The sequence below is a fragment of the Aotus nancymaae genome, unplaced genomic scaffold (genome assembly GCF_030222135.1).
Source record: "Aotus nancymaae isolate 86718 unplaced genomic scaffold, 86718_ANA_hifiasm-v0.15.2.pri h1tg000046l, whole genome shotgun sequence".
NCBI classification, from domain to species: Eukaryota; Metazoa; Chordata; class Mammalia; order Primates; family Aotidae; genus Aotus; species Aotus nancymaae.
Genome location: NW_026988460.1, coordinates 26,508,130 through 26,531,884, shown reverse-complemented (window position 1 = coordinate 26,531,884; position 23,755 = coordinate 26,508,130). Strand labels below are relative to the sequence as shown.

The 23,755-nt window shown below is 46.0% G+C and overlaps 2 protein-coding genes and 1 long non-coding RNA gene across 10 annotated transcripts in view; 1 reads left to right on the top strand and 2 right to left on the bottom strand.

Annotated features, from left to right (window-relative positions):
• LOC105705222 (abasic site processing protein HMCES-like) overlaps window positions 1–14,303 on the bottom strand; it is a 77,957-nt gene extending 63,654 nt beyond the window's left edge. For 5 of the 8 annotated variants that reach the window (XR_010337235.1, XM_064362092.1, XM_064362095.1 and 2 more), the window contains exons 1-3: window positions 13,831–13,890; window positions 12,835–13,037; window positions 5,315–5,458 (exon numbers count right to left, since the gene is read on the bottom strand). Coding sequence is in view for 7 of the 8 variants with exons in the window: in XM_064362092.1 (XP_064218162.1) it covers window positions 5,315–5,458; window positions 12,835–13,014 (324 nt within the window). In the remaining variant the exon portion in view is untranslated. Of the gene's footprint in view, window positions 1–5,314; window positions 5,459–8,452; window positions 8,524–12,834; window positions 13,038–13,696; window positions 13,778–13,830; window positions 13,891–14,087 lie in introns of those variants that run through there. The other 3 variants (XM_064362093.1, XM_064362094.1, XM_064362098.1) reach the window with 3 other exon arrangements.
• On the top strand, window positions 14,078–15,356 carry LOC135268883 (uncharacterized). Its single transcript, XR_010337237.1, has 2 exons — window positions 14,078–14,472; window positions 14,606–15,356. It is a non-coding gene; the product is annotated as an uncharacterized LOC135268883 (long non-coding RNA).
• The window catches only part of LOC105732817 (coatomer subunit gamma-1), a 29,031-nt gene continuing 20,214 nt past the window's right edge, over window positions 14,939–23,755 (bottom strand). The window contains exons 19-24 of the mRNA XM_064362091.1: window positions 20,949–21,091; window positions 20,441–20,612; window positions 19,847–19,944; window positions 17,786–17,924; window positions 17,463–17,561; window positions 14,939–15,413 (exon numbers count right to left, since the gene is read on the bottom strand). Of these exons, the coding sequence (XP_064218161.1) occupies window positions 15,283–15,413; window positions 17,463–17,561; window positions 17,786–17,924; window positions 19,847–19,944; window positions 20,441–20,612; window positions 20,949–21,091 (782 nt within the window). The 3' untranslated portion in view covers window positions 14,939–15,282. The remainder of the gene's footprint in view (window positions 15,414–17,462; window positions 17,562–17,785; window positions 17,925–19,846; window positions 19,945–20,440; window positions 20,613–20,948; window positions 21,092–23,755) is intronic.

Here is a 23,755-nt window from a genome sequence, read left to right as displayed (position 1 = left end):
GGATGCCTGGGGCTACGTCAGGCTACGGGTGTGCCCTCATACCGTTTACATGCTCTCCTCTCATCATCTCTCTTTCTCTCCCCTTTAGATTAAAAAACCATCTGGCTTTTAATATGGAGTGTAGAAAGAATGTGGAGACATGGGACTCTCACTCATGCTTGTAAGGCCACACACTGCCGGGGTCACTTTGGAAAGCAGGCTCACTAAGCCGAGTAAAGTTGAAGATACTCATGTGCGGTCCTGGTACAAACCCTCCATAAATGCCTGCAGCCAAGCAAAAGAAGGCAGGGTGCTCACTGCATACCTGTCTGTAATGTTGGAAAAATGGGACATCACCAAAATACATAAAAACAGAACAGATACTTACATCAGGGCACGCTTGTACCATGGAATACTATTCACCAGTGAAAATGAATCAATGAGATCTATACATTGCACCATGTATCTGGTGCATTGGTAACAATGAGATCTATACATTGCACTGGTAACATGGATAAATGTTACCAGTAAAAAATGCTGACTGCAAAAACAAGGTACACCTTCAAGAGATATCTGCACATCCATGTTCACAGCAACACCACACACAACAGCAAACAGGTGGGAACAATACAAGTGTCCATTCATGGATGAATGGTTAAGCAAAACGTGTCCATACTTATATTGGAATATGATTCAGCCTTAAAAAAGAGGACATTCTGACCCATTCTACAGCATGGATGAACCTTGAGGCCACTCTGCTAAGTGAAATAATCTAGTCATAAAAAAACAAATGCTGTATCATATGAGGTCCCCAGAGCAGTGAAATTCATGGAGAAAGAAAGTAGAATGGTGTCTGTCCGGGTGAGGGGAGGGAGGAGTTAGTGTTTAATGGGTATGGAGTTTAGGAGGATAAAAAAGTTCTGGAGATGGATGGTGAGAATGATTGTACAATAACATGAATGTACTTAATGCCACTGAATCATACAATGGTTAAGATGGTGGATTTTAATTCTATGTGTATTTTTAAATGATTAAAACTTTTAAAAAAGCAACTTTCAGTTTATGATACTATGATCTAAAGTTTAAAAACACGTAAACAATCTTTTGTGTTAGCAACGTTGTAAAAAATGTGGATGGATGAATGGATAAAGAAACCTTGGTGTATATACATATATAGAAGTACCATTCAGCCTTAAAAAATGAGATCCAGCCATTTGCAACAACATGGATGGAACTGGAGGTCGTTAAGTGGAATAAGCAAGGCACAGAAAAACAAATATCACATGTTCTGACTTATTTGTGGGATCTAACAGCAAAACAATTGAACTTATGGACATAGAGGGTAGGACAGTTATCAGAGGCTGAGAACGGTAGTGGGGGGATAGAGGGGGAGATGGGGATGGTTAATGAGTACAAAAAATAGCAGGAATGAGTAAGTGAGTAAAACCTACTATTTGACAGTACAATAGGGTGACTATAGTCAATAACTGAATTGTACACTTTAAAAATAATTGAAAGAGTAGAATTGGATTATTTGTAACTTGAAGGATAAATGCTTGAGGGGATAGATACCCCATGCTTCATGATGTGTATATTTCACATTGTGTGCCTGTATCAAAACATCTCATGTATCTTATAAATCTATACACTTACTATGTACCTACAACAATTAAAAATTTTGCATGGGAAATCTACACACCAAACCAGAGGGACTGTTTATGCTGAGCTCTGGGGAGGCAGGGCAGGAATCAGATTTGTGGAGTGGTCCACAGGGGCGGTGGACCACATCACTAACAGCTTATTTCAGAGGCTGGGCAATGGGTTTACTCTTCTCCACATTTCCTTCCCACCTGAACTATTTCACTAACCAAAGTACCCTGAGCTCTGGGAACCAGGGAGAGGGCTCGCCGCCTCCCACAATAGCCTTGGGGCCAGAGCTAAAGAGTCTATAGAGGCACCTCCCCCAAACCAAGGCAGAATGCAGGGGCAGCCGGTGAAGATTTCTTTCCATTTGCTAGTAGAAATAAGCCACTCTGCTCCTCTTCCTGCCCCAGCCTCTGGCCAACCTCCAGGATTATTTTACATTAATTTAAGATCACTAATGAAGAATAACTAACAGCTTTGAGGGAGCCTGGCACACCTTGTGTTTAGAAGTGGTTAATTACGCATTGTCTGCAAAACACCCCTTTCATACTCTTAAGTTTGGGATCGCTGTTTTAAACAACAGAATATGGTTATCAGGCAAAAAGCCAAGTGGCTCCATTTGCAGAGCCTTCCTGGAGAAGGATCCATTCGGGTGAGGACAGCCACTTGCAAAGCCCCTACTAAGTGCCGTGTATTCAGTGCTTTCCCAGCATTTATCCAAGAAATCCCCACACAAGGGCCAAGAGAGGTGAGCTGAACGTCCCCCGTCCCCCATGTTACTATACAGGTGTGGAGGAAAAGTGACTTTTCTAAGCTCCCTGCCACAGTGAGGTCTGACCACAAAGTCTGAGCTCTTGCCCACCTGGCTGATGCATCATTATTTATGGTCGACAACTGCTGGAAAGATGACTGCCCCCAGCCCTCAGCATGTCATTTGCCAGGGTGGACAGACCAAGCTGCTCAGCTGGCAGCATGCAGCCTCCACAGCTGGACCCCCTGGTTAAATCCCAGGGGCACCACGGACCAGATATGAGCCTTTGGACAAGCTACTTCTTATGCCTTGGTTTCTTCACCTGGAAAATGGAAGAATCATGACTGCACTTCATGTGGTTAGCACGCAGAATTGGCGCTTTGAATGAAGCCTCATGTGTAGCAGACACTGAGCTTCACTGCACACCTGCCTTTTTAGCTCTTCCCCTGACACACACCTAGGCTTCAGCCTCATCTCTGATCATTTATGCACCAAGCCAGGCTTGGTCCCACCCCCATACATTTGTTCATGCTTTGTTTTCCACCCACAGTACCCTTCCCTGTCTGGAAAATTCCAGCTCCCGTATCTAGGCCTAGATCACATGCCACCTCCTGCAGGAAGCCTTCCTTGATTTTTCAATAAGACCTCCCTCAGGCTGCTGGTACTTTATGCATCCTCTGTTTATCCCTCATTCTTAACACTCATGAGTTGTTAATAGGTCTTGTCTCTTTGTAGGTTGGGAGCTCCTCAAGGACTAGTCTCATCTGTCTTTGGGGCACAGTCAGAGGTTGAGAACAAGAGCACAGGCTCTGAGTAAGAACCTCCACAGGTCAGGGGATGGGTTCCTCCTGGAGCCTCAGCTGGGACTCTCACACTTGGACCACGTGGCCCCCAGAGTGTGACTCTTAGCTTGCCACTCACTCGCTAAGATCCTTCATGGGCTCCCCACCGAATGCAGGACAAAGCCCAGGCCCTGGTCCTGAGCTCCAGCCCCTGGTGCCCCTTCCTAGCTCCGTGGCCTCTTGCCACGACCCGAAGACACCCTTCCGTTTTAAAGCCTCTGGGTTTTTCCCCCGTGCTTTTCTCTCTGCCTGGAATACCTGTGCTCCCCATCTCAGCCCAGCAAACTCCTCTAGACACTTCACTGCCTGGCTCAGTTGTCACCTCCTCCATGAAGCCCCCACACCCAGCCCTGCTCCTGTCAAGGGTCTGATCACGACTCATGCCTGGCCAGCTGAGCCACACGGAGCAGGATCTGTCTCTCCTTTGTCCCTGCCCTGCCAGGGCCTCTGGCGTCTGCATGGCCTGAGGCTGTAGACATTCAAGAGAGACTGCAGGTGAGACAGGAGAGACTGGGTTTAGCTCCCACGGCTACTCTCCTGCAGTTGCCTGCCCTCTGGTTTTATTCTGCTCACCTGTGCACAGGGATGTCAATGCTTCTTTTGCAGAAGGGATGAGGATGAACAACTAAGTATCTAAAGTGCCCCACCGCGGTAAACACTGAATCACTGACAGCTGGGCGTGCCCTCCTGGCGTCACACAAACAAGCCTGGGGACAGGGGTGGCGTGAAAGGCTGCACCATGGCGCTCAGGGCTCACTGGGTGTCGGGCTCCTCTCAGATACGGTTTGCACTAATCAGACGCAGGACAGGCCAGTCCCGTTGGCACCCTCCCAAGAGCAGGGACTTCCTTTCTACAGCTGCTGTGAGACCCTCCGTTCCCGTCCCCTTTGGAGAAGGCCCACTGGAAGGAGAAAAGCTCCCACACTTTCCCAGAATTGCTTGCATGCTAATGGCCGCAGACTTCACAGAGTGTGAAATCAGGAAAAACTAATTCCCTCAGAATAGACAGGACAATTCCTTCCTCCAGGTCTTGAACCACAGGCCGTTCAAGGCGACCATGGTGACGGCTCCGCCATGATCTCCTCCTAGCCCGGGTGCGGGTCTTTCTTGACCAAGGTGTGCCCCAGACAGAACACACATGCTGGGAAGAAGCTGCCAGGGGTATGAACATTCGGGCTTGCGGTGCCTGAAGCCCCTGTAACCTCAGGGAGCAGTCCCCAAATCCATGCCATCAAAGTCTGAACCCTTACAGATGGGAAACAGGCTCAAAGAGGGAAAGTGACTCTCCCAAGGTCGCACAACCAGGAAAGGGAATCGAACTTCGGTCTCCTGATCTCCTGGCCAGGGGATCCCCAACTCTGCCTCCCCAAACCTGTGCTTAGGGCAGAGGCAGGCCAAGCCATGAGTCATCCAGCCCATGAGGTTGGAGAAAGTGTGCCAGGAAAGAGCAGGCTGGGGCCCCCAGAAACTGTGCGGCTTCTCTGCCTAGGGCTCACCCCAGTGACAAAGAACAATGAAACACAGTGCCTGGCCACAGAGCAGTCCAGGGTGACCCGTTCTCTGAAGAAACTCTACCAGTTTCAGGCCAGAGGGAGAGGAAAGAATAGTTAAGCCAAGTTGCAAAGTAACAGCCCTGTCTCCTTGCTCTCTGAGTTCTCCTCAATGATGCTGATGATACAGTCCACAATGGCGCGCTTATACTCAAAGCCACCCTGCAGAGGCAAGATAATCGCTTAAACCCAGGAGGCAGAGGTTGCAGTGAGCCAAGATTATGCCACTGCACTCCACTCCAGCCTGGCGACAGAGACTCATCTCAAAAAAAAAAAAAAGGACCATTCAACTAGATGACATGTAAAGTCCTGCCTACAATATTATGAAAAACAGCTTGTGCAGCAACAACATTGAGTGCACATGTCCCCACTGGAGGCTCAGGTCCAATTAATTGGGAAGACATGTTGAAAATCTTAGAGCAGTACTGGTCTTTTTTATGTTATTTATTTATTTTTGGTTGTCCTCTGTAGGCCAGGATGGAAACACCCTTTGGAACCTTATTTCACTTCTCAGGTATACAAGGCATTAACAGCTACCAGCCACCTACCTTAAATGACCGTTTCTCCATTATGGTATCACTACGACAGTTGGTAGTATTGAACTGCAGCTTGGAAGGATCACTTTCTTTGAACCAAGAAGGGATCAAGCCCCAGCGCATGGGAGCAATGATACGCTCAGAGGAGTCTGCATCCTACCATGGAAAGAAGATCTAGTGAGGAGATCAAAATGAAATTCTAACCTAATTTAACATATGTATTTATTACATTATTTAGTAGTATTGAAATAAAAAGAATTCAAGATTATTTTTAAAAAGCGAATCTACTTGAAAACAATTTTTTAAATTTGTTTTGAGATAAGGTCTGGCTCTGTCATCCAGGCTGGAGTACAGTGGTACAATCTTGGCTCACTACAACCTCTACTTCCTGGGCTCAAGACATACATCCTTCCACCTTAGCCTCCCAAGTAGCTGGGACTACAGACACATGCCACCCCACCCAGCTAATTTTTGTATTGTTTATAGAGACAGGGTTTCACTATGTTGCCCAGTCTGGTCTTGAACTCCTGGGCTCAAGTGATTTGCCCACCTCAGCCTCCCAAAGTGTTGGGATTATGGGTGTGAGCCACCACGCCCAGCCAAAAACAATTCAATGATTTATCATGATGTAGGTAACTTCAGTTCTTTAGCAATCATATTTACTAGAATGTAAGACATTCTGCTTGATAAGGTAGAGGGATGCAAAGAAGACAGGCTTCGCTCTGTTGCCCAGGCTGGGGTGCAGTGACACAATCATAGCTCACTGCAACCTTGAACTCCTGGGCTCACATGATCCTACCGCTTCAGCCTCCCAAGTAGCTGGAACTATAGGTACACACCACCATGCCCAGCTAATTTGTCAATTTTCTGTAGAGATGAGGTCTTACTGTTTTGCTCAGGCTAGTCTTGAACTCTTATACTCAAGTGATTTTCCTGCCTCAGTCTCTCAAAGCACTGGAGGACGCTATTTTTAGGAAAACCTATATACAAGGCTGGCCCTCGATTAACATCTCAGAACTAGATTTTGAGAGTGTTCTCACCTTTCCCCAACTCCTAAGGGTGGATTATTTTGCCTAGTCTATGTAAACAATAAGTTTACGCCAAACACCTGTTTTCCTTCTGGGAGTCTGAAATTTTGGTACCTGCCAGGCAGAGTGCCTACATAATCAGCCTCCAATAAAGATCTTGGACCCTGAGTCTCTAACGGGTTTCTCTGGGCATAAACATTGTACATACTAGCCTGGGCAACATGGCAAATTCCTGTTTCTACCCCAAAAAAAAAAAAAAAATTATCCAGGTGTGATGGCACGCACCTGTAGTTCTAGCTACTTGGAAGGCAGAGGTAGGAGGACCACTTGAGCCTGGGAAGTCGAGGCTGCTAGTGACCTGTGATTGAGCCACTGCACTCCAGCCTGGGTGACAGAGCAAGACCTTCTCTCAAAAACAAAACAAACAAAACAAACAGAAACACTGTAGATACACTAGTACATTTTTTCATTGCTGAAGAAAGTAACATGCTTAGAGTATCCTCCCAGAGGAAGGAGAACATAAGGAAACCTGTGCATGATTTTTTCCAGATTTCTACTAGTATCTTTTTCCTTTGCTGATTCTGTTGTGTCCTTTCACTAATAAACCTTAGACACAATATGCCTTATATGTTTCGCTCCTAATGAATCTCTAAATATGGGGACAGTCTTGGGGACTCCCAATGCATGGTTGTCAAACTTTTTTTGAATAAGGGGCCCATTGATAATTTAATGAAATCTACAGATTAAGAAGCACATATACATTACTATGCATGGCATGGCATATTAAACACTCGGTTGGAAGACACCAGTGAACAGAGAGTGCATTTTGGGGGTGTTACTACGATGGTTCAGGGGTCTGGTAATGGCAGTGAGAATAACAGTGACATCTAAAAGATTTTTTAAAAATGAAATTGTAGTACAAATGGATTTGGATGAAACAAAGCAGGGATGATTAAGTTTTCAAGCCTAGAAGAGTGAAATAATGATGGTACTACCGAACAGAGAAGAAAAAAATCTTATGAAAGGTTTCATCAGTTGATGAAGGGTTTTATGAAGATCATGTGTTGAACTTCTGATACTAGTGAGAAGTCTCTGGCAGTTTTCAAAAAATGGTTGCAAAATCTGACTCTCACTGAGAGGTGGGAATCTATGTTCATTCCCCCTTGAATCTGGATGGGCTTGTAACCAACAGAATGTGGCATAAGTGATACTGTATGATTTATCTCATAGTTCTGAAAGCTGGGATTAAGGTGCCAGTATATTTGGTGTCTGGTGAGGGTCCACTTTCTGGTTCACAGATGGTTCCTTCTCGCTTTGTCATCACATGGTAGAAGGAATGAGCTAGCTCTCTGTGGTGTCTTTTCTAAGGGCACTAATCCCAATCATGAAGGCTCTGACTTCCCAAAGGCCCTACCTCCTAATACCATCGTCTTGGGGGTTAGGATTAACATATGCATTTTTCAAGGACACAGACACTCAAACCATAGCAGCTGTGATCTAATAAAACTTTATTTACATAAACAGGCAATAGGCCAGATTTGGTCTGAGGACCGTAGTTTGCCAATCTCTGTTATAGAAGAAAGAGCAAGGTCTTTGCAAGGAGATCCTGGTTCAAAAATCCTTTCTCTGAGCCAGGCATGGTAGCTCACACCTGTAATCCCAGGACTTTGGGAGGCTGAGGCAGGTGGATCACTTGAGGTCAGGAGTTCAAGACCAGCCTGGCCAACATGATGAAACCCCATCTTTACTAAAAATACAAAAATTAGCTGGGTATGGTGGCATGTGCCTGTAATCACAGTTACTTGGGAGGCTAAGGCACAACAAGAATCACTTGAGCCTGGGAGATGCAGGTTGCAGTGAACTGAGAATGTGCCCCTGCACTCTACCCTGAGTAACAGAAAAAAAAAAAATCCTTTTCTGCTACTTATCAGGTTGGACTAGTCTCAATTTCTTGGGCCCTCAACTCTCCTTATCCAAAAAACAGAATGAACAATACTTACCTTGTAGTACAATTTTCAAGAATGAAAGATAATATAGTTAAAATGTGTGGCATGGAGTAGGGACTGAAATTGTAGTATAATATTTTTCTAAGGTAAGGATTAAAAACAAATCATAAAATTACCTATAAAAAGATGATTATTAATGCCATGAAGACAAAGTTTCTTAGAGGGTATATCATGCACAGGACTTAACCTGGGGGTACAAAAAATTTTGTTAAAAGAAGAAATGAAAAAAATAAAATAAAATGGAAAATAAATAAATAAATAAATAAATAATAAAAGAAGAAATGACGGTAAAGGCAGAGTTCTAAGTAAAAGTACTACTAAGATAAAAGTAGAATGAAGAAAGTCAGGAGAGGATGGAATCTGGAGAAAGGAATCACCAGTACTGGAAGGTTCAGGAGAAGGGCTTCCTTTTGTTTACAAGCTAATCCCTCTACTATGCTCCTGATAAAATCCAGTCCTGCTTCTTCCAGAATCCTGCCTGCTGTATACATTAATTATATATTTTTTGAGACGAAGTCTTGCTCTGCTGCCCAGGCTGGAATGCAGTGGCAAGATCTCGGGCTCAATGCAACCTCTGTCTCTTCGGTTCAAGCAATTCTCCTGCCTCAGCCTCCCAAGTAGCTGGGATTACAGGCATGCGCCACTATGAATGGTTAATTGTGTATTTTTAGTAGAGACAGGGTTTCACCATGTTGGTCAGGATGGTCTCGAACTCCTAACCTCAAGTGATCCACCCGCCTCGGCCTCCCAAAGTGCTGCGATTACAGGTATGAGCCTTCATACCCGGCCTGAGCCCAAGAGTTTTGAGACCAGCTTGAGCCACATAGTGAGAACATCCCCCTTAAATCGCAAAAAGGCAAAGCCTGTGATCCCAGCTGCTGGGGAGACTGAGGCAACAGGATCGCCTGAGCCCAGGAGGTCAAGGTTACAGTGAGCCATGATTGGCCCACTGCACTCCATCCAGCCTGGGCAACCCAGCAAGATCCTGTGTCCAAAAAAAAAAAAAAAGTCTTCTAAGCAGAAGGACCCCCAGGCCAATGCATAAATAAGAATAAGAGATAACATTACACAATGGTCAACTAACTGATCTCTCATCAGAAACTTGCAAGACAATACTGAAAAATCTGTGGTTCTCACTACAGGACAACTCTGACACACCCCTCCCTATCATCTGGAGACTTCTGGCAATTAGCTGGAGATACATTCCATTGTTCTGATCTGGGGGATGCGACTGACATCTAGCCGGTAAAGGATGTTGCTAAATGCTCTACAACGCCCAGAATAGCTTCCTACAACAAAAAATTATCCTGGCCAAAACTGTCAATGGTGTCAAGGTTGAGAACTCTGCTCTCACAAATTCCACTGATCACCTTTGAGAGTATGCACTTGACAACTGTAAACCAAACCCAAATGTGAGAATGATCATAGAAAGTAGTTGAGAAGCCAAAATACTAAAAACATTGCTCCGTATTAGTCATCTTTCCTCTACCCTTTTTAGATATCTGAATAGAACAGCTGGTAGCACTGAAGTGGGTAAATGAAAGAGGAAATAATTTGCAAATCTGTGGTTTCAAATGAAAATGTTGCAATCTATATACATATGCAGGCCGTTGATGATTTGAATGAACTACTAAAATGGTTCTAATTTTCCTTTATAATTTATAAGTTTGAGAAATGAGATACCAAGTATTATCAAAATTAAGAAACCCTAGCAATCTTAACAAAACTTGTTAGAGATGTGGAATCAAATACTACTCAGCAAATTCATACCACTGACCCAAATGAGGGCTATATTTGCTAGGGGCTCCACCTTCCCCATTCCTGGTTCCTGCATGCATCCACTGGAGTGGGGACGGTGGTCTGGATCTCAGTTCTAGCTCTGTCCCTCACTGAATAGGTAACCCAGGACAACTCATAATCTTTCTATAATTCTATCTTTACATCTGTTAAACAACTTTTTCTTCTAGCTAACTTTCTATAATTCTAAGGAGGTCATATAAATGACTAAGGCTCAGTTTTTGTTTGTTTGTTAAAAACAGGGTCTCATTTGCGCAGGCTGGTGTCTTGAAATCCTGATCTCAAGCAATCCTCCTGCCTCGGCCTCCCCAAAGTGCTAGGATTACAGGCCTAAGCCACCAGGTCTGGCCAGGCTCATACACTTAATTCTGCTCTCTATTCTCACTCTAAATTATGCCTTCCTTTGAACTATGTTTTATGCTCTCTTTTCCCTTTCAAGGTTCACCAGGATATTTTGATTCCTCTCTCATTTAAAATAAAAAGCGTTAATAGGGAAGTATGCATCCTCTAAAAATGACTCAAAAATAAATATTTCATATAAATGGCTTCATTCAACCAGAAAGATTACTGTTATTTGCTATCTTTTTTTTTTCTGAGTCTGCGTCTCGCCCTGTCGCCTAGGCTGAAGTGCAGTGGCGCATTCTTGACTCACTGCAACCTCCGCCTCCCAGGTTCAAGTGATTCTCCTGCCTCAGCCTCCTGAGTAGCTGGGACTACAGGAGCATGCCACCATGCCTGGGTAAATTTTTCTGTTTTTTTCAATAGAGACAAGGTTTCACCACGTTGGCCAGGCTGATCTCAAACTCCTGACTGTGATCCACACGCCTAGGCCTCCCAAAATGTTGGGGTTACAGGGATGAGCCACTGCACCCAGCTGTTATATGTTATCTTTATTTATTTATTAGACAGAGTCTCACTCTGTTGACCAGGCCAGACTGCAGTGGCGTGATCTTGGCTCACCACAACGTTTGCCTCCCAGGTTCAAGTGATTCTTCTGCCTCAGCCTCCCGAGTAGCTGGGATTACAGGCACCCAACTCCACAGCTGGCTAATTTTTGTATTTTTAGTAAAGACAGGGTTTCACCAGGTTGGCCAGGCTGGTCTCCAACTCCTGACCTCAGGTGATCCACCTGCCTCAGCCTCCCAAAGTGTTGGGATTACAGGCACGAGCCACCGGGCCTAGCCTGTTACCTTTATTTCAAAATAATGTGATTCCCTGTAACGCAGAAATTAGTCCTTTTTTACTATTATATTATCACAAAAGTTCTAAAGAGTATGTCCCATGTTGGGTACGGTGGCTCACACCTGTAATCCCAACACTTTGGGAGGCTGAGGCGGGCAGATCACCTGAGGTCCGGAGTTTGAGATCACCCTGACCAACATGGAGAAACCCCATCTCTACTAAAAACATAAAAAGATTAACAGGGCATGGTGGCGCATGCCTGTAATCCCAGGTACTCAGGAGGCTGAGGCAGGAAAATTGCCTGAACCCGGGAGGTGGAGGTTGTGGTGAGCTGAGACAGTGCCATTGCACTCCAGCCTGAGCACCACAAGCCAAACTCTGTCTCAAAAAAAAAAAAAAAAAAAAAAAAAAATTAAGTACCAGAGATATAATCAATTTTATAAAGTGATTTCAGCATTATGGATCAAATAGAGTAAAAATTCAGGAAGGAAACAACCATGATTTTTAAAAACATGTCAAGGTCATTTAAAATATTTAAGACATGGAGAAACTATTACTTTCTAGAACGGAGCATTTTATTACACACACACACACACACACACACACTTTCAGGAGATAAGGCAAAGAACTAAGATATGAACGGAATTGACTGGTAATTCCAACCCTACAGCGTTAAATACTATAAACACAATGACTGCAATTAAACCTCAGACAACCAAACTAAATACATGTTTCTAGCTTTAGTAAAAGACAAACATAAATAAGACTGAAAACACAAGCAAAAAGGATAAAACTTTTCAATGTTCAAAAAACACCGGAAGTGTTTTAAATTAACTGATCTTAAGCCTGTCCTAGGCCTACAAAGTCTGATTCTGCTGGCTTGGTAAGGGGTATGAAGATATTAATTTTTTAAATTTATTTTTTAGGTAGGGTCTTGATCTGTCAGCCAGGTGGGAGTGCAAGTGATACAACCATGGCTCACTGAAGCTGCGACCTCCCCAGCTCAGGTAATCTTCCCGCCTCATTTTTAAATTTTTTGCAGAGATGGGGGTCTCACTATGTTGCCCAGACTGGTCTCAAACTTCTTGGCTCAAGTGATCCTCCCACCTCAGCTTTCCAAAGTGCTGGGGTTACAGGCATGAGCCTGGGCAACTGGCCTTAATTTTTTTTTTTAAAGATACTCCAATGACCCTGACGATCAGTGAGGTATGAAAGCTGCTATTTTAAAACACAAAGCTCATATAAATTTGGCATATATTAAGGCTAGTATGCCTTGTATAGAAAAGGCATTTAAATTAAACCTGAAAAACGCTGAAAAATACATCTTTAACAGCGTTAGAAGACACTGATAAAACTTCTTGCATGAGGCCAAGAGGGATTCTCAACTGGAAGTCAGAATGTAGCAGTAAAGGCTGGTTTTTAATGTCATCCCAAGAGGCTGAGCACAGACCAAACCAAATAGGAGATGACGACCATCACGGGGCTGGGCGAGGGGCTAGCATGGTGCAAAGCTGGTTACCTTCTCAAAGTGCAGTTGAGACAGAAGCACTGGGCTGTTGGATTGAGGACTCTTGTAAGAGGGGCAGTACTTATCAGGGTCCCTCCATTCTGGGAGCCGCTGCTGGCCCCGCCGATCCTGGTAGGCACAAGCTCTCGTGAGAACATCTATAGGTAAGTGACAGGATGTTCGTCCACACATTCTTCAACACAGCCCTTCGAAACCTTTTAATCACAAAACGTAAGGAAAAGGATTACGTATCTCCAATGTGAGGTATTATTCCTTGAACGGCCTTCTCTTTCCGTTCCCACCGCGCCCTGCCACTCCGTGACCACCGTCTAGTCTTCCCCGAGAAGTCCCACAAGGACAAGGATGTGCCTGTTTGCTTCGCTCCCTGGGCCCACTGCCCAGCTCCGTGCAGGGCACGGAGGCAAGTCCCGGGAGGAGCTCCGCAACAGCCTGCCTGAGCGCGGGAAGAGCCGCCGCGGAGGGGGCTTCACGGTTCAGCCAAGCAGGGCAAGCGCAGCTACCAGGGGTCGCCTCCTCCGGTGACTCGGTGCCCCCAACTCCCTGTCCTTCCCCCCCAACCCCACTGGGGTCAGCGCCCCACGCCTGCCACAACCGCTCACCTCGAGGGCGGCCACTGGACAGCGCCAGAGCGGCCCGCAGAATCCCCGCCTCCCGCCCGCGCGTCCGCAGCGTCGCCGGGCCCGACCCGCGAACCTGCGGGCCGCGGACCCGGCTCCAGACTCTGATCCCCGGAGCGGGGGCCGGTTCTCGGGGAGCAGGTGGCTCCTAGCTGCTGGCCGCCACCCCTCGCCCCTCCCCGCGGCGCCTCCCCTCCGCTCCGGCCCTCAGACTCTGCCGCCCCGCGTCGCCTCACTTCGGCCCAGGCCGCCCTCTCAGCGTCCCCTCGTGTCCGCTCGTGCCTCCGCTCCCTTCGGTCCGCCGGCGTCGCTTCACCTCCCCTCCGCTCCCCAACACCCCGGCCGCTGGCGTTGCTTCCTCTCCCCTTACCTGGCCTCAGCCTCCCAAGCCGCCGCCGGCCGCCCGCCGCTCCTCACGTCACCCCGCCTCGCTCGCCGCTCGCCGCCCGCCGCCCGCCGCCCGCCGCCCGCCGCTCCTCACGTCACCCCGCGCCGCTCGCCGCCCGCCGCCCGCCGCTCGCCGCTCCCGACGCTAGGCCCCGCCCTCAGGGGCCCGTGGTTCCCGCCGCGCTCTAGGGTCCCGAATGCTGCGTCTTCTCGGGTTTGGGATGAATCTCTCACATTTACCCGGGAGATGGTGACTGCCTTGGAGGACGCTTCGATCTCAAGCTTCTCGGGGCTCCACTTTCCTCCATATTGGTCGGTTCCCTGGCGGGGTTAAACTTCCTCCCCGCCCCCAGCGCGAGCCGCAGGGCCGGCGGGGAAGGTTCCCGCCGCGCTGACTCCAGGGCACAGAGTCATCGAAGGCGGGAAACCAGGAAACTCCACTCCTAACTTCACAGTCCTTCCAGCTGCCTCACGGTGCGAGGCAAAAATGCAGGAACACCGGAGAAGAAATGGAAGTCAGGAGAACTTCCAGGAATCGCGCACATCGCCCTCAAAACGATGGTGGGCACCACACTGGGCCTTTCCTGTCCCTGCACTCTCCACTCCCCCAGCTGAATCTCCAAGGGTGAGGCCTAGATTTTTAAAACCGTCTTTATGGGTCTACTTAGGCCTCAAAGTTGGTTAAATAACCTGGCTTGAGTTTATAAGCGTGCTCCCCTTGGGACGGAAACCCAAGATTTCTTCTTGGCAACCCACAGGGAATGCTCTAGAGGGCTGTTCTTCGCCTATGATGATTCGCTGAACTGAACAGGGAGCAGAAACCCCAGGGCACGCTCCACGTGGGACCTGAGGCTGGGTAACGGCCTGACGCTGGACCGAGCCCTTTGGAGCCTCTGTTTATCGACTATCAAAGGAGGGTGCGGAGGGTGCGTTGAGAAGAAGTGCAAATGGGAGGGAGTGTGAACTCAGTGCCTGTTAGCCTACAACAACCAAAGGGCTGTGGGTACAAGGGGGACAGGGCAGGTGTTCTGTGGGAGGCCTTGAAGGGGAAGGTGGAGCCCTGAAGCATGAGTCTGCAGAAGTAGCAATCATTCAATAAATACATGCTGATTTATTACAGGGATAAGATAGTTTCTTGGGGGATAAATTCAAGAGGAGTTGAGAATGTTTTATTCATTTACAATGTCCCTTTCCTGGAAGAGAGGATAGCAAGATTTAGGACAAACTAAAATCATCCCCTATTAAACAAACAAAAAAAATCACTCCCAAATAGTCCCAGGTAGGGGGACAGAATAAAAAAAAATTTATCTGCAATGATTCCTAATTGTTTTTGAATACAGAACCTTGGGAAGGGGTTTCTGATAGTTTCATGAGGAAGGCACAACTATCCAGGTACTGTTGGGGAAGGGTATAAGGTCCTATGCAAGCTGGTCCCTTAGCCCACAGATGCCAAGATGATGTCTACTGGCAGCTCCTCCAAACTTCTGGCTGTCACCTGCATTGTAACTGTGTCCAAAAGCAGCAGCCGGGCACGCACCAGGATGTCATGGCCACCCCGGAACACACCTAGAAGGGAAGAGAGAGTACAGGTTTATAAGGCAGAAGGGACTGTACAGGTCAGGCTGAGGATGGCATTTGCAGCAACCCACAGGCAGCTCTGGTGTAGTGAAATGGGCAGGCGAGCTGGGCTGAAATCCCTGAGTGAGGGATTTCACTGTGCAAGTCACTGTCTCTCTGGCTTCAGCATCCTCAACTACAAGTGGAGGGGATGATAATACCATATTTCAGGCTTCTGCCAAGTTCAAAAGGATGGATGGACATGTAAGGCTTGTATCTGATGTCACAGAGGCTCTCGCACCTTGGCTAAATCTTAAGAGCACAAATGAAGGGAACAACAGCCCCACCATGAGAAAACCGCAGGACAGGTGTCTGCAAGACCCAGGGGACTGGGTTGCTTCAATGTGGCCACAAACTGTCAGCTGTAAGCAGGGCACTGAAGCAGAGCCTCCTTTCCATTTTCTTTCTTGAGACAGAGTCTCACTCTGTTGGCCAGCTGGGGTGCAGTGGCTAGGTCTTGGCTCACCGCAACCTTCGCCTCCCGGGTTCAAGTGATTCTCCTGCCTCAGCCTCTCGAGTAGCTGGGATTACAGGCGCCCGCCACCACGCCTGGCTGATTTTTTTAGTTTTAGTAGAGATGAGGTTTTACCATATTAGCTAGGCTGGTCTTGAACTCCTGACCTCAGGTGATCCACCTGCCTCAGCCTCCCAAACTGCTGGGATTACAGGAGTGAGCCACCCAGCCCAGAGCCCCTTTCAACCCTGTTTACATGTAAACAGCCAAATATAAATCCCATTTCCTTTAGTTAACTGTTTTAGGTATGATAATTGTATTGCCCTTTAAAAAAGGGAAGGGGTCATTGTCTTAGAGAAATACACAGATACAGAAGGATTTACATACAAAATGCTATTTCTGGAATTTGCTAGTAAATAATCTGGGAAGGAGAATAAGTGTGGATACACTCAACCAACCCTGTAGAAAATCAGTCAAAGGATAAGAAAACAATGATCAGAAAAGGAAATACAAATGCCTCAACATTTGAGAAGATATTTAATGGAAAATAGAAAAACTACACTATCATTTTCCATACAGACAGGCAAAGGTCATAAAGTGTGGTAACACCGTGTTGTCCATAGTGTGGAAAGAAAAGTATAATTTATTAAGATGAGAATGTCTTGGGAAATTTATCCTACAGATATTCTCAGTGCACATATGCAAAGTAAAGTGTGAGAGTGTGTGTGTATGTGTACACGATTATTTACTGTAACATCTGTAACAGCAAGAGATTGAAAACAAACTAAATGTTCATCAGTAGCTGCTGTTCCACAGAATATGTGGTGCATCCACACAATGGAATACTAAGCAGCTATTAATAAAAAAAAAGTGAGTTCTAAAGGCCGGGCGCAGTGGCTCATGCCTGTAATCCCAGCACTTTGGGAGGTCGAGGTGGGCGGATCACAAAGTCAGGAGTTTGAGACCAGCCTGACCAACATGGTGAAACCCTTTCTCTACAAAAAATACAAAAAAAAAAAAAAAAGTTCTGGAGATGGACGGTGGTCATAGTTTTACAACAGTGTGAATGTACCTGATGCGCTGAACCATACACTTAAAAATGGTTAAAATGGTGAATTTTATGTTATGTATATTTTACCACAATTAAAAGAAAAACAATGAGGAAGCTCTACATATTGACAGGGAAGATCTGTAAAATGCACTGTAAAGTGAAAAGCAAATTGCAGGACAATATATATACTATTTGTACATAAACATTTGAGTTAAAGGAAATATGTTTGTTAGCTTTTATACCATAAAATAACTGCAAGGTTATACAGGCACTGTTTGTAATAGGAACACTGGTCATTTCTTGGAAAGGAATCTAAATGGGTGGCAGCCAAGGTAGGAAGGAAACATTTCACTGCAGATTATTTAATACTTTGCCAATTTTAAATGCTGTGAATTTTGACTCCCCATATTTACAATGGAGTCCTTAGCCCAGGATCCAGTGACATCCAAACTGTAAGCTACCCAGGTCCTCCCCACCTGGAAATGCCACTTACCAGCCAGGAGCAACGTGTGGGTGTTCTTGTTATCCGGCACTTTGTCTGACCTCTCACAAGGGTGCATTCCCAAGAACTTCACAATATTACCCACAGCCTCTGTAGAGAGAAATCCCAATACTGTTAAGCCATATATCTTGTCTTCCTTTTGTGCCACCACCACCACTCCCCCATATTCTGAAGGGCTTTGAAAGAAGTGGCATTTGACATATGTGCTCCAGACATGGCCCTGGATCCTTGGAGAGAAGAGGGATAAGCACTTCAACAGTAGCCAAAGATCTTGAACGGCAAGTAGGCCAGAGATGGCATTCCCAGGATTTTACCTTCAAGTGTCTTGATGGTAGATAAGGTGAATGTTTCCTCCTTCTCAAATTCATCCCCTACCTCATCCCAGGCTGCTTCGAAGTTCAGTTTCATGACCTTTTGAATGTGATCAGCTACGGTAACTTCTAGATCTTCCAGCTGGAGAGATGGAGGTAGAAATAAGGCACCCATCCACACACCTCTGGGCCTCTGCTCTGAACTCATCAACACATCCCTTCCTGCAACTCTTACTGCGGGTGCTTGCTCAGCGCTGAGGACTGCTAGACTCTGGAGACACAGAGCAACTTGACTAGATACCTATCCTTGAGGTGCCCACAGGCAAGTAGTATGCCTTCAACAGAAAACGCCCTAATCCCAAGTACCAATCTACTAACTCATCCTAGAGCTGCCTGCTGTGAGATCACATCTCTTCTAAGCCTGTCTAGTGTCAGTGCTTCCAGGACCTGGCATCCAGGGAACTACATAGCATTCTCAGAGGTCTGCTTCCTATGCCTGTCACTCCTAGGGGCCAATGAGCTCCTAAGGAGCAGCAGCTGTTTCTAGTTCAGCGGAAACTAGCAGAAACCTCCTACCCCAGCTGTGTCCTCTGGATTTGACAGATCCCAAATCTCTATCTCCATTTCAGCTGTGTCCTCCCTGAATTTGACACACAATACTCCCACTGAGCCTACATGAAAGTTCCCCATTCATTCTCCCATCAGACTTTCAGAGGCCCTACTCTTGTGGATATTTACAGTATATACAAATATGACTTAGATCCAGCTTGCTCTCTTTTTTTTTTTGCTTGCATCTCTGGGTGGGTTCTAACAGACCCAGCTTTCTTAAGGAGCTCACTTGGTCTTAGAGCAGCTCCTGCCTCGGGGTCATTTCTGGCTCAAGGAAGGTCCATCCATCCTCAACTGTGACTCTAGGATGACACAATGGTGAATGTCAGTTGGACTCCACAGTAACTGTCACTCTAGTCAGGAGGAGCTCTAACAATCCCCAGCCACAGGCTGAGCACAATGGTCTACACTGAGATGGCCCTGAGCCACTGCCCCAAGGTCAGACCCCAGAAGGATCCTGTACTTAGTTCCATTGAGCTAAGATAGGAGAATTTAGAAGGATTATTCCAGTGCATGAACAGACTGCCCAGCACAGCAAACAGGTCCAATTTATCCAGAAAGCGTTTGACAAAAGGAATCAAAATGTCTTAAATTTTGACATTAGCCCTTTGACCAAATTATTCTCCTAGGAATCTATCCTAATAAGCTGAAATGCAGATAAAAATTTGTACCTAAAGGGATATTTAATGCAGCATTATAAACAGTAAAAACATGGAAACCCAAATGCCCAACATTAACGGAGAGAAAGAAAGGTCAATTGAGTTTTGATATAGTATATAACAGTATTTTAAACCCACTAAAAAATTGTGTTTATGAAGTATTTGTAACAACACTGGAAAATACACTATAGTTTTAAAATACCAAGGTCTATACTGCAAGAATGATTTCAATTATACCACTGCCCCCTAAAAATAACTAAGGATTATGAGTAATGTCTTCCTGTTGTTCATACTTTGTTTTGTATTTTGTTTTTGTACTTCCCAAGTTTTCTTTTTACACATGAATATGTATTTCCATTAGTTAAAAAAATTGTTTTAGGCCAGGTGCGGTGGCTCATGCCTGTAATCCCAGCACTTTGGGAGGCTGAGATGTGTGGATCACCTGAGGTGAGCAGTTCGACACCAGCCTAGCCAACATGGTGAAACACCGTCTATACTAAAAATACAAGAAATTAGACAGGTGTGGTGGCAGGCACCTGTGATCCCAGCTACTTGGGAGGCTAAGGCAAGAGAATAACTTGAACCCAGGAGGCAGAGGTTGCAGTGAGCCAAGATCGTGCCATTGCACTCCAGCCTGGGTAACAAGAGAGAAAGTTCATCTCAAAAAAAAAAAAAAAAAAAGAAAGAAAGAAAGAAAAAAAATTTAAAGAACTAAAAAAGCCGAAAACAGCAGGAAAAGGATTCCGGTCTGCACAGGCTCAGCACAAAACTGAGCCTCCTAACACCAGGCTCTTACCACATACTCATCCTCATAGCCTTCGTCATCAGTCTCCCCAGTGGTGGGATCACAGTCCTTGACAGTGAACTTCATCATGCAGCTGAATGTGCAGGCCACTATGGGGAAGAGAGGCTGGGTAGTTAGGATGTCCCCAACCTGCAGGGGATAAGCTCCTCCTGCAAGGGACGATCAGGAAGGGGTCACAGCTTGCTTTCTAGGCCCCTGCTATATTATTAGTAGTAGCAGCATGCCATCCAATCCGACAAAGCTGGACAGAGGGCACCACCTTGTAGGACAGAAAAGTCAAGTCGAGTTCTAGTGAGATCCTATCACTTAAAATTTTTTTTTTTAAAGAAGATCCTAGCACTTTGGGAGGCCAAGGTGGGTGGACCACCTGAGGTCAGGAGCTCAAGACCAGCCTGGCCATCATGGTGAAACCCCATCTTTAAAAAAAAAAGACAACCACTTCGGACTGAGCTATTCTTCTTTTTGGGACTGAAATCAAGGAGCTGAAGCTCTAATAGAAGACAAATAGCTGGTACCCAACTACCCACCTCCTCCTGACCCCATGAGCTCCCATGAGGATATGGTGGTATCTAGAGAGGGGCTCACCAGCTGTGGGGTCTTCTTTGGGCAGTGCCACCAGTGTGTAGCAGGTCCCAGGCTGGTTGTAGGGCAGGCTCCGGGCAGGCACGTAACAGAGCACCTCATAGGCCTCAGTGGGCTCCATCTGCACGGTGACATTCTCCAAGGTCTGGTCATTGAGTGTGTTTGTGCAGTCAAACTGAACATGGAAGAGAGGGGAGCTTAAACATTGCTCTAAGTCCGAGCCATGCTACAGAGGAAGAGCCAGGAGGTCCCATCACTCTTTTCTGTTGACCAAGTTGATTCCCATCCCAGTCCCCCTGGTCCCAGGTTCCCTGTCTCCATCCTGACAATCAGGAGCCACAGAAGTCTTGGGTCAAGCGATATGAGAGACAGACCTGTTGGGGACAGATTCTGTCCTCAAGTTGGGCTCCTAACCAATGCAGTGTGGGGTGTCGTGATATGACAGGACCTGCCAGACCTGGGACCACTCCCTGGGCGCATGCCCCGGCAGGGCCTCAGCCACCTTGCTCACCTGAAACACCATGTGGTCGGTGAAGGTGTGTTTGGTGCAACGGATGACATACTCAGTCTCTGACTCGGTGAGGGCCACAGGCTCAGGCGAGGACTTGAAGAGGGGCCCAAGTCCCCGGAACTCTGGCACTGCCGCCAACTGCTCTGAAACCCACAGGCCACATTTACTCAGCTTCTTGATCCCCAGACCAACTTGTGATGGTTCCTAATAAATTCTCATGACCATTCTCAAGGTGTTCCACCCAATCTTAGATAGATATGTTTACCCAACTGGCTACTCATCATTTCCTAAATATATCCATGCATTTTCTCATCTCTCTGACTTTGCTCATGTGGTTCAATCCCCGACAAATACTCTCCCAATGTCTGTCCCATGAAAGATCTCAGAAGCAAAAAAACTGGTATGAGACCCCAAGATCCTAAACCTAATTGGAGATGCCCCCAGTTTTAGAAGCTTAGTAAGGATTTCCACCCCATCCCCCAGCAAGGATTCTTAAAAGAAGGTGACAGTTAGGAAAATAAGATCAATTAGGAGAATAAGATCAATACTGCTATAGCTACAAAATCAGACAAAAATAACAAACTGATCATATATATTTGTCAGTTACGACAAATGGCCAATAAAGAGATATTTCAGAATTAGAGTGTTGCAGAAAACCCAAATTAGAATGGTCTGTGTCTGGTAAGACCTATCCCTACACCTTATGGCCAGATTCAAGCACTGGATTCAAGCACAGGCCCATAGAACCCCACCCTGGCTCGTCCTGGCATTCCTTGCAGACTAAAGGGAACAACCCAAGTGAATGAGGCATCTGGAAGATGTGTGCACATGGTGTCCACCTATGATGGCTACAGCTGCCACTCCTGTACCTATTCTATGGCAGGATTCCTCACACTATGACCATGGATCACCTGTATCAGAATTACTAGGGGTTGGCGGTAGAGCTTGCTAAAAACTCAGGCTCCTGACTCTATCCCAAATTTACTCATCAGTATCTCTGGGTTCAGGATCAAGGAATTTGCATTTCTAAAATCTCAGATTATTCCGACATATACTGATATTTGAAGACCAGTACTGCTCTAAGATTTTCAACATGTCTTCCCAATTAATTGAACTCCATGAGAACAGGAATTGTGCTTTGAGGCCAAGGATCTGCTGTTTTTCCCTATACTTAGAAGGTACTCAGGGCCGGGCACGGTAGCTCACACCTGTAACCTGAGCATTTTCGGAGGCCGAGTCAGGCGAATCATGAGGTCAGCAGTTTGAGACCAGACTGGCCAAAATGGTGAAACCCCGTCTCTACTAAAAATATAAAAATTAGCTGGGCATGATGGCAGGCGCCTGTAATCCCAGTTACTCAGGAGGCTGAGGCAGGAGAATCGCTTGAACCCGGGAGGCGGAGGTTGCAGTGAGTCAAGATCACACCATTCCACTCCAGCCTGGGCAACAGTTTGAGACTATGTCTCAAAAAAAAAAAAAAAAAAAGAAAAGAAAAAAGGTACTCAGTTGATGTTTCTGACATAGAGAAAGGTAGGAGTTATTGTTATTATTTTGCTTTTTTCCTCCATAAAAAGCCTATGTGACTGCTTCAGGCCTCTCCAGCCTGAATACTGTACCTAATGAACATGTAGGCAATAAACAGTCCAGAACAATCCAGGCTAAATATTAAGAGGAACTTTTGGGCCACCATGACCATCAACCACCAGAGTGCTTTTCTATAGATCTTATTTTCTTGGGAGTCAGAGTTTTGGGCCTGATACTTACTACCTGGGGGATTCTGTTGCTAGGGTTTCAGACTCTTCATCAATAAAACTGATACAATTATCTTGATCACAGGATTGTTGTAAAGACAAATGAGGCAATAAATGTCAAGGTCTAGGAAAGTTCTTGGAACTCAACATGTGATCAGTAAATGTGAGGCTTTTGGATGATTGTTGAAAAATGGAATTGTTACCCTTTAAGAGGCTTAGGAGACTTCCTTGAAAGGTGTGGCAAAATAGTGACCCCAAGATGCCCACAGGCTAATTTCCAGACTATGTTACCTCACATGGTAAAAGGGACTTTGTGGGTATGATTAAAGTAAGGGATCTTGAGCCACGGGGTTATCCTGGATTATCCAGGAGGGCCAGGAGTATGGCCTCTTCAAATCACTCTACCCTGACCTTCTGCCTTAGAAGGGCCCTTAAAGATGGCGGTAGGGGCCTTGAGTCAAGGATACGGGCCACCTCTAGTAGCTGGAAAAGGCAAGGGGGCAATTCTACCCTGGAGCCTCCTGAGGGAATTCAGCACTGCTAACAAATGAAACCCACTTTGGACTTCTGTCTGCAGAGCTTTAAGGTTATAAATGTGTTAAGCCACTAAGTTTGTGATAACGTGTTACAGCAACAACAGGAAACTGGGAAACTGATACAAATGAAAAGTTTCATGTTACAGTGATCCCAATTAGCTCAGTATCCGTGTTATATTGATAGAAGACATGAATCTGAATGGAATGGGGAAGGGAGGATTTCATTTAATTCAACAATGATTGGGAGCCTACTGTGAGGAAGGCAGGCACTGGACTAACTGCTGTAACAGACACAGAAAATAAAAGACACAACATGTGAAGAACTATTTAGCACAAAGAACTGTTTAAGAGACGACAGAAGAGCTAGGATGGAAGTGAGGACCCATGAAGGAAGAGGAGTCTATGCTAGTCCCTGAGTAGGAATTCAGTGGATAAAACAGTCTGCAATTAGACACACAACCTCTCCCCTTAAAAAATGCAAGACCAGGCCGGGTGCGGTGGCTCACGCTTGTAATCCCAG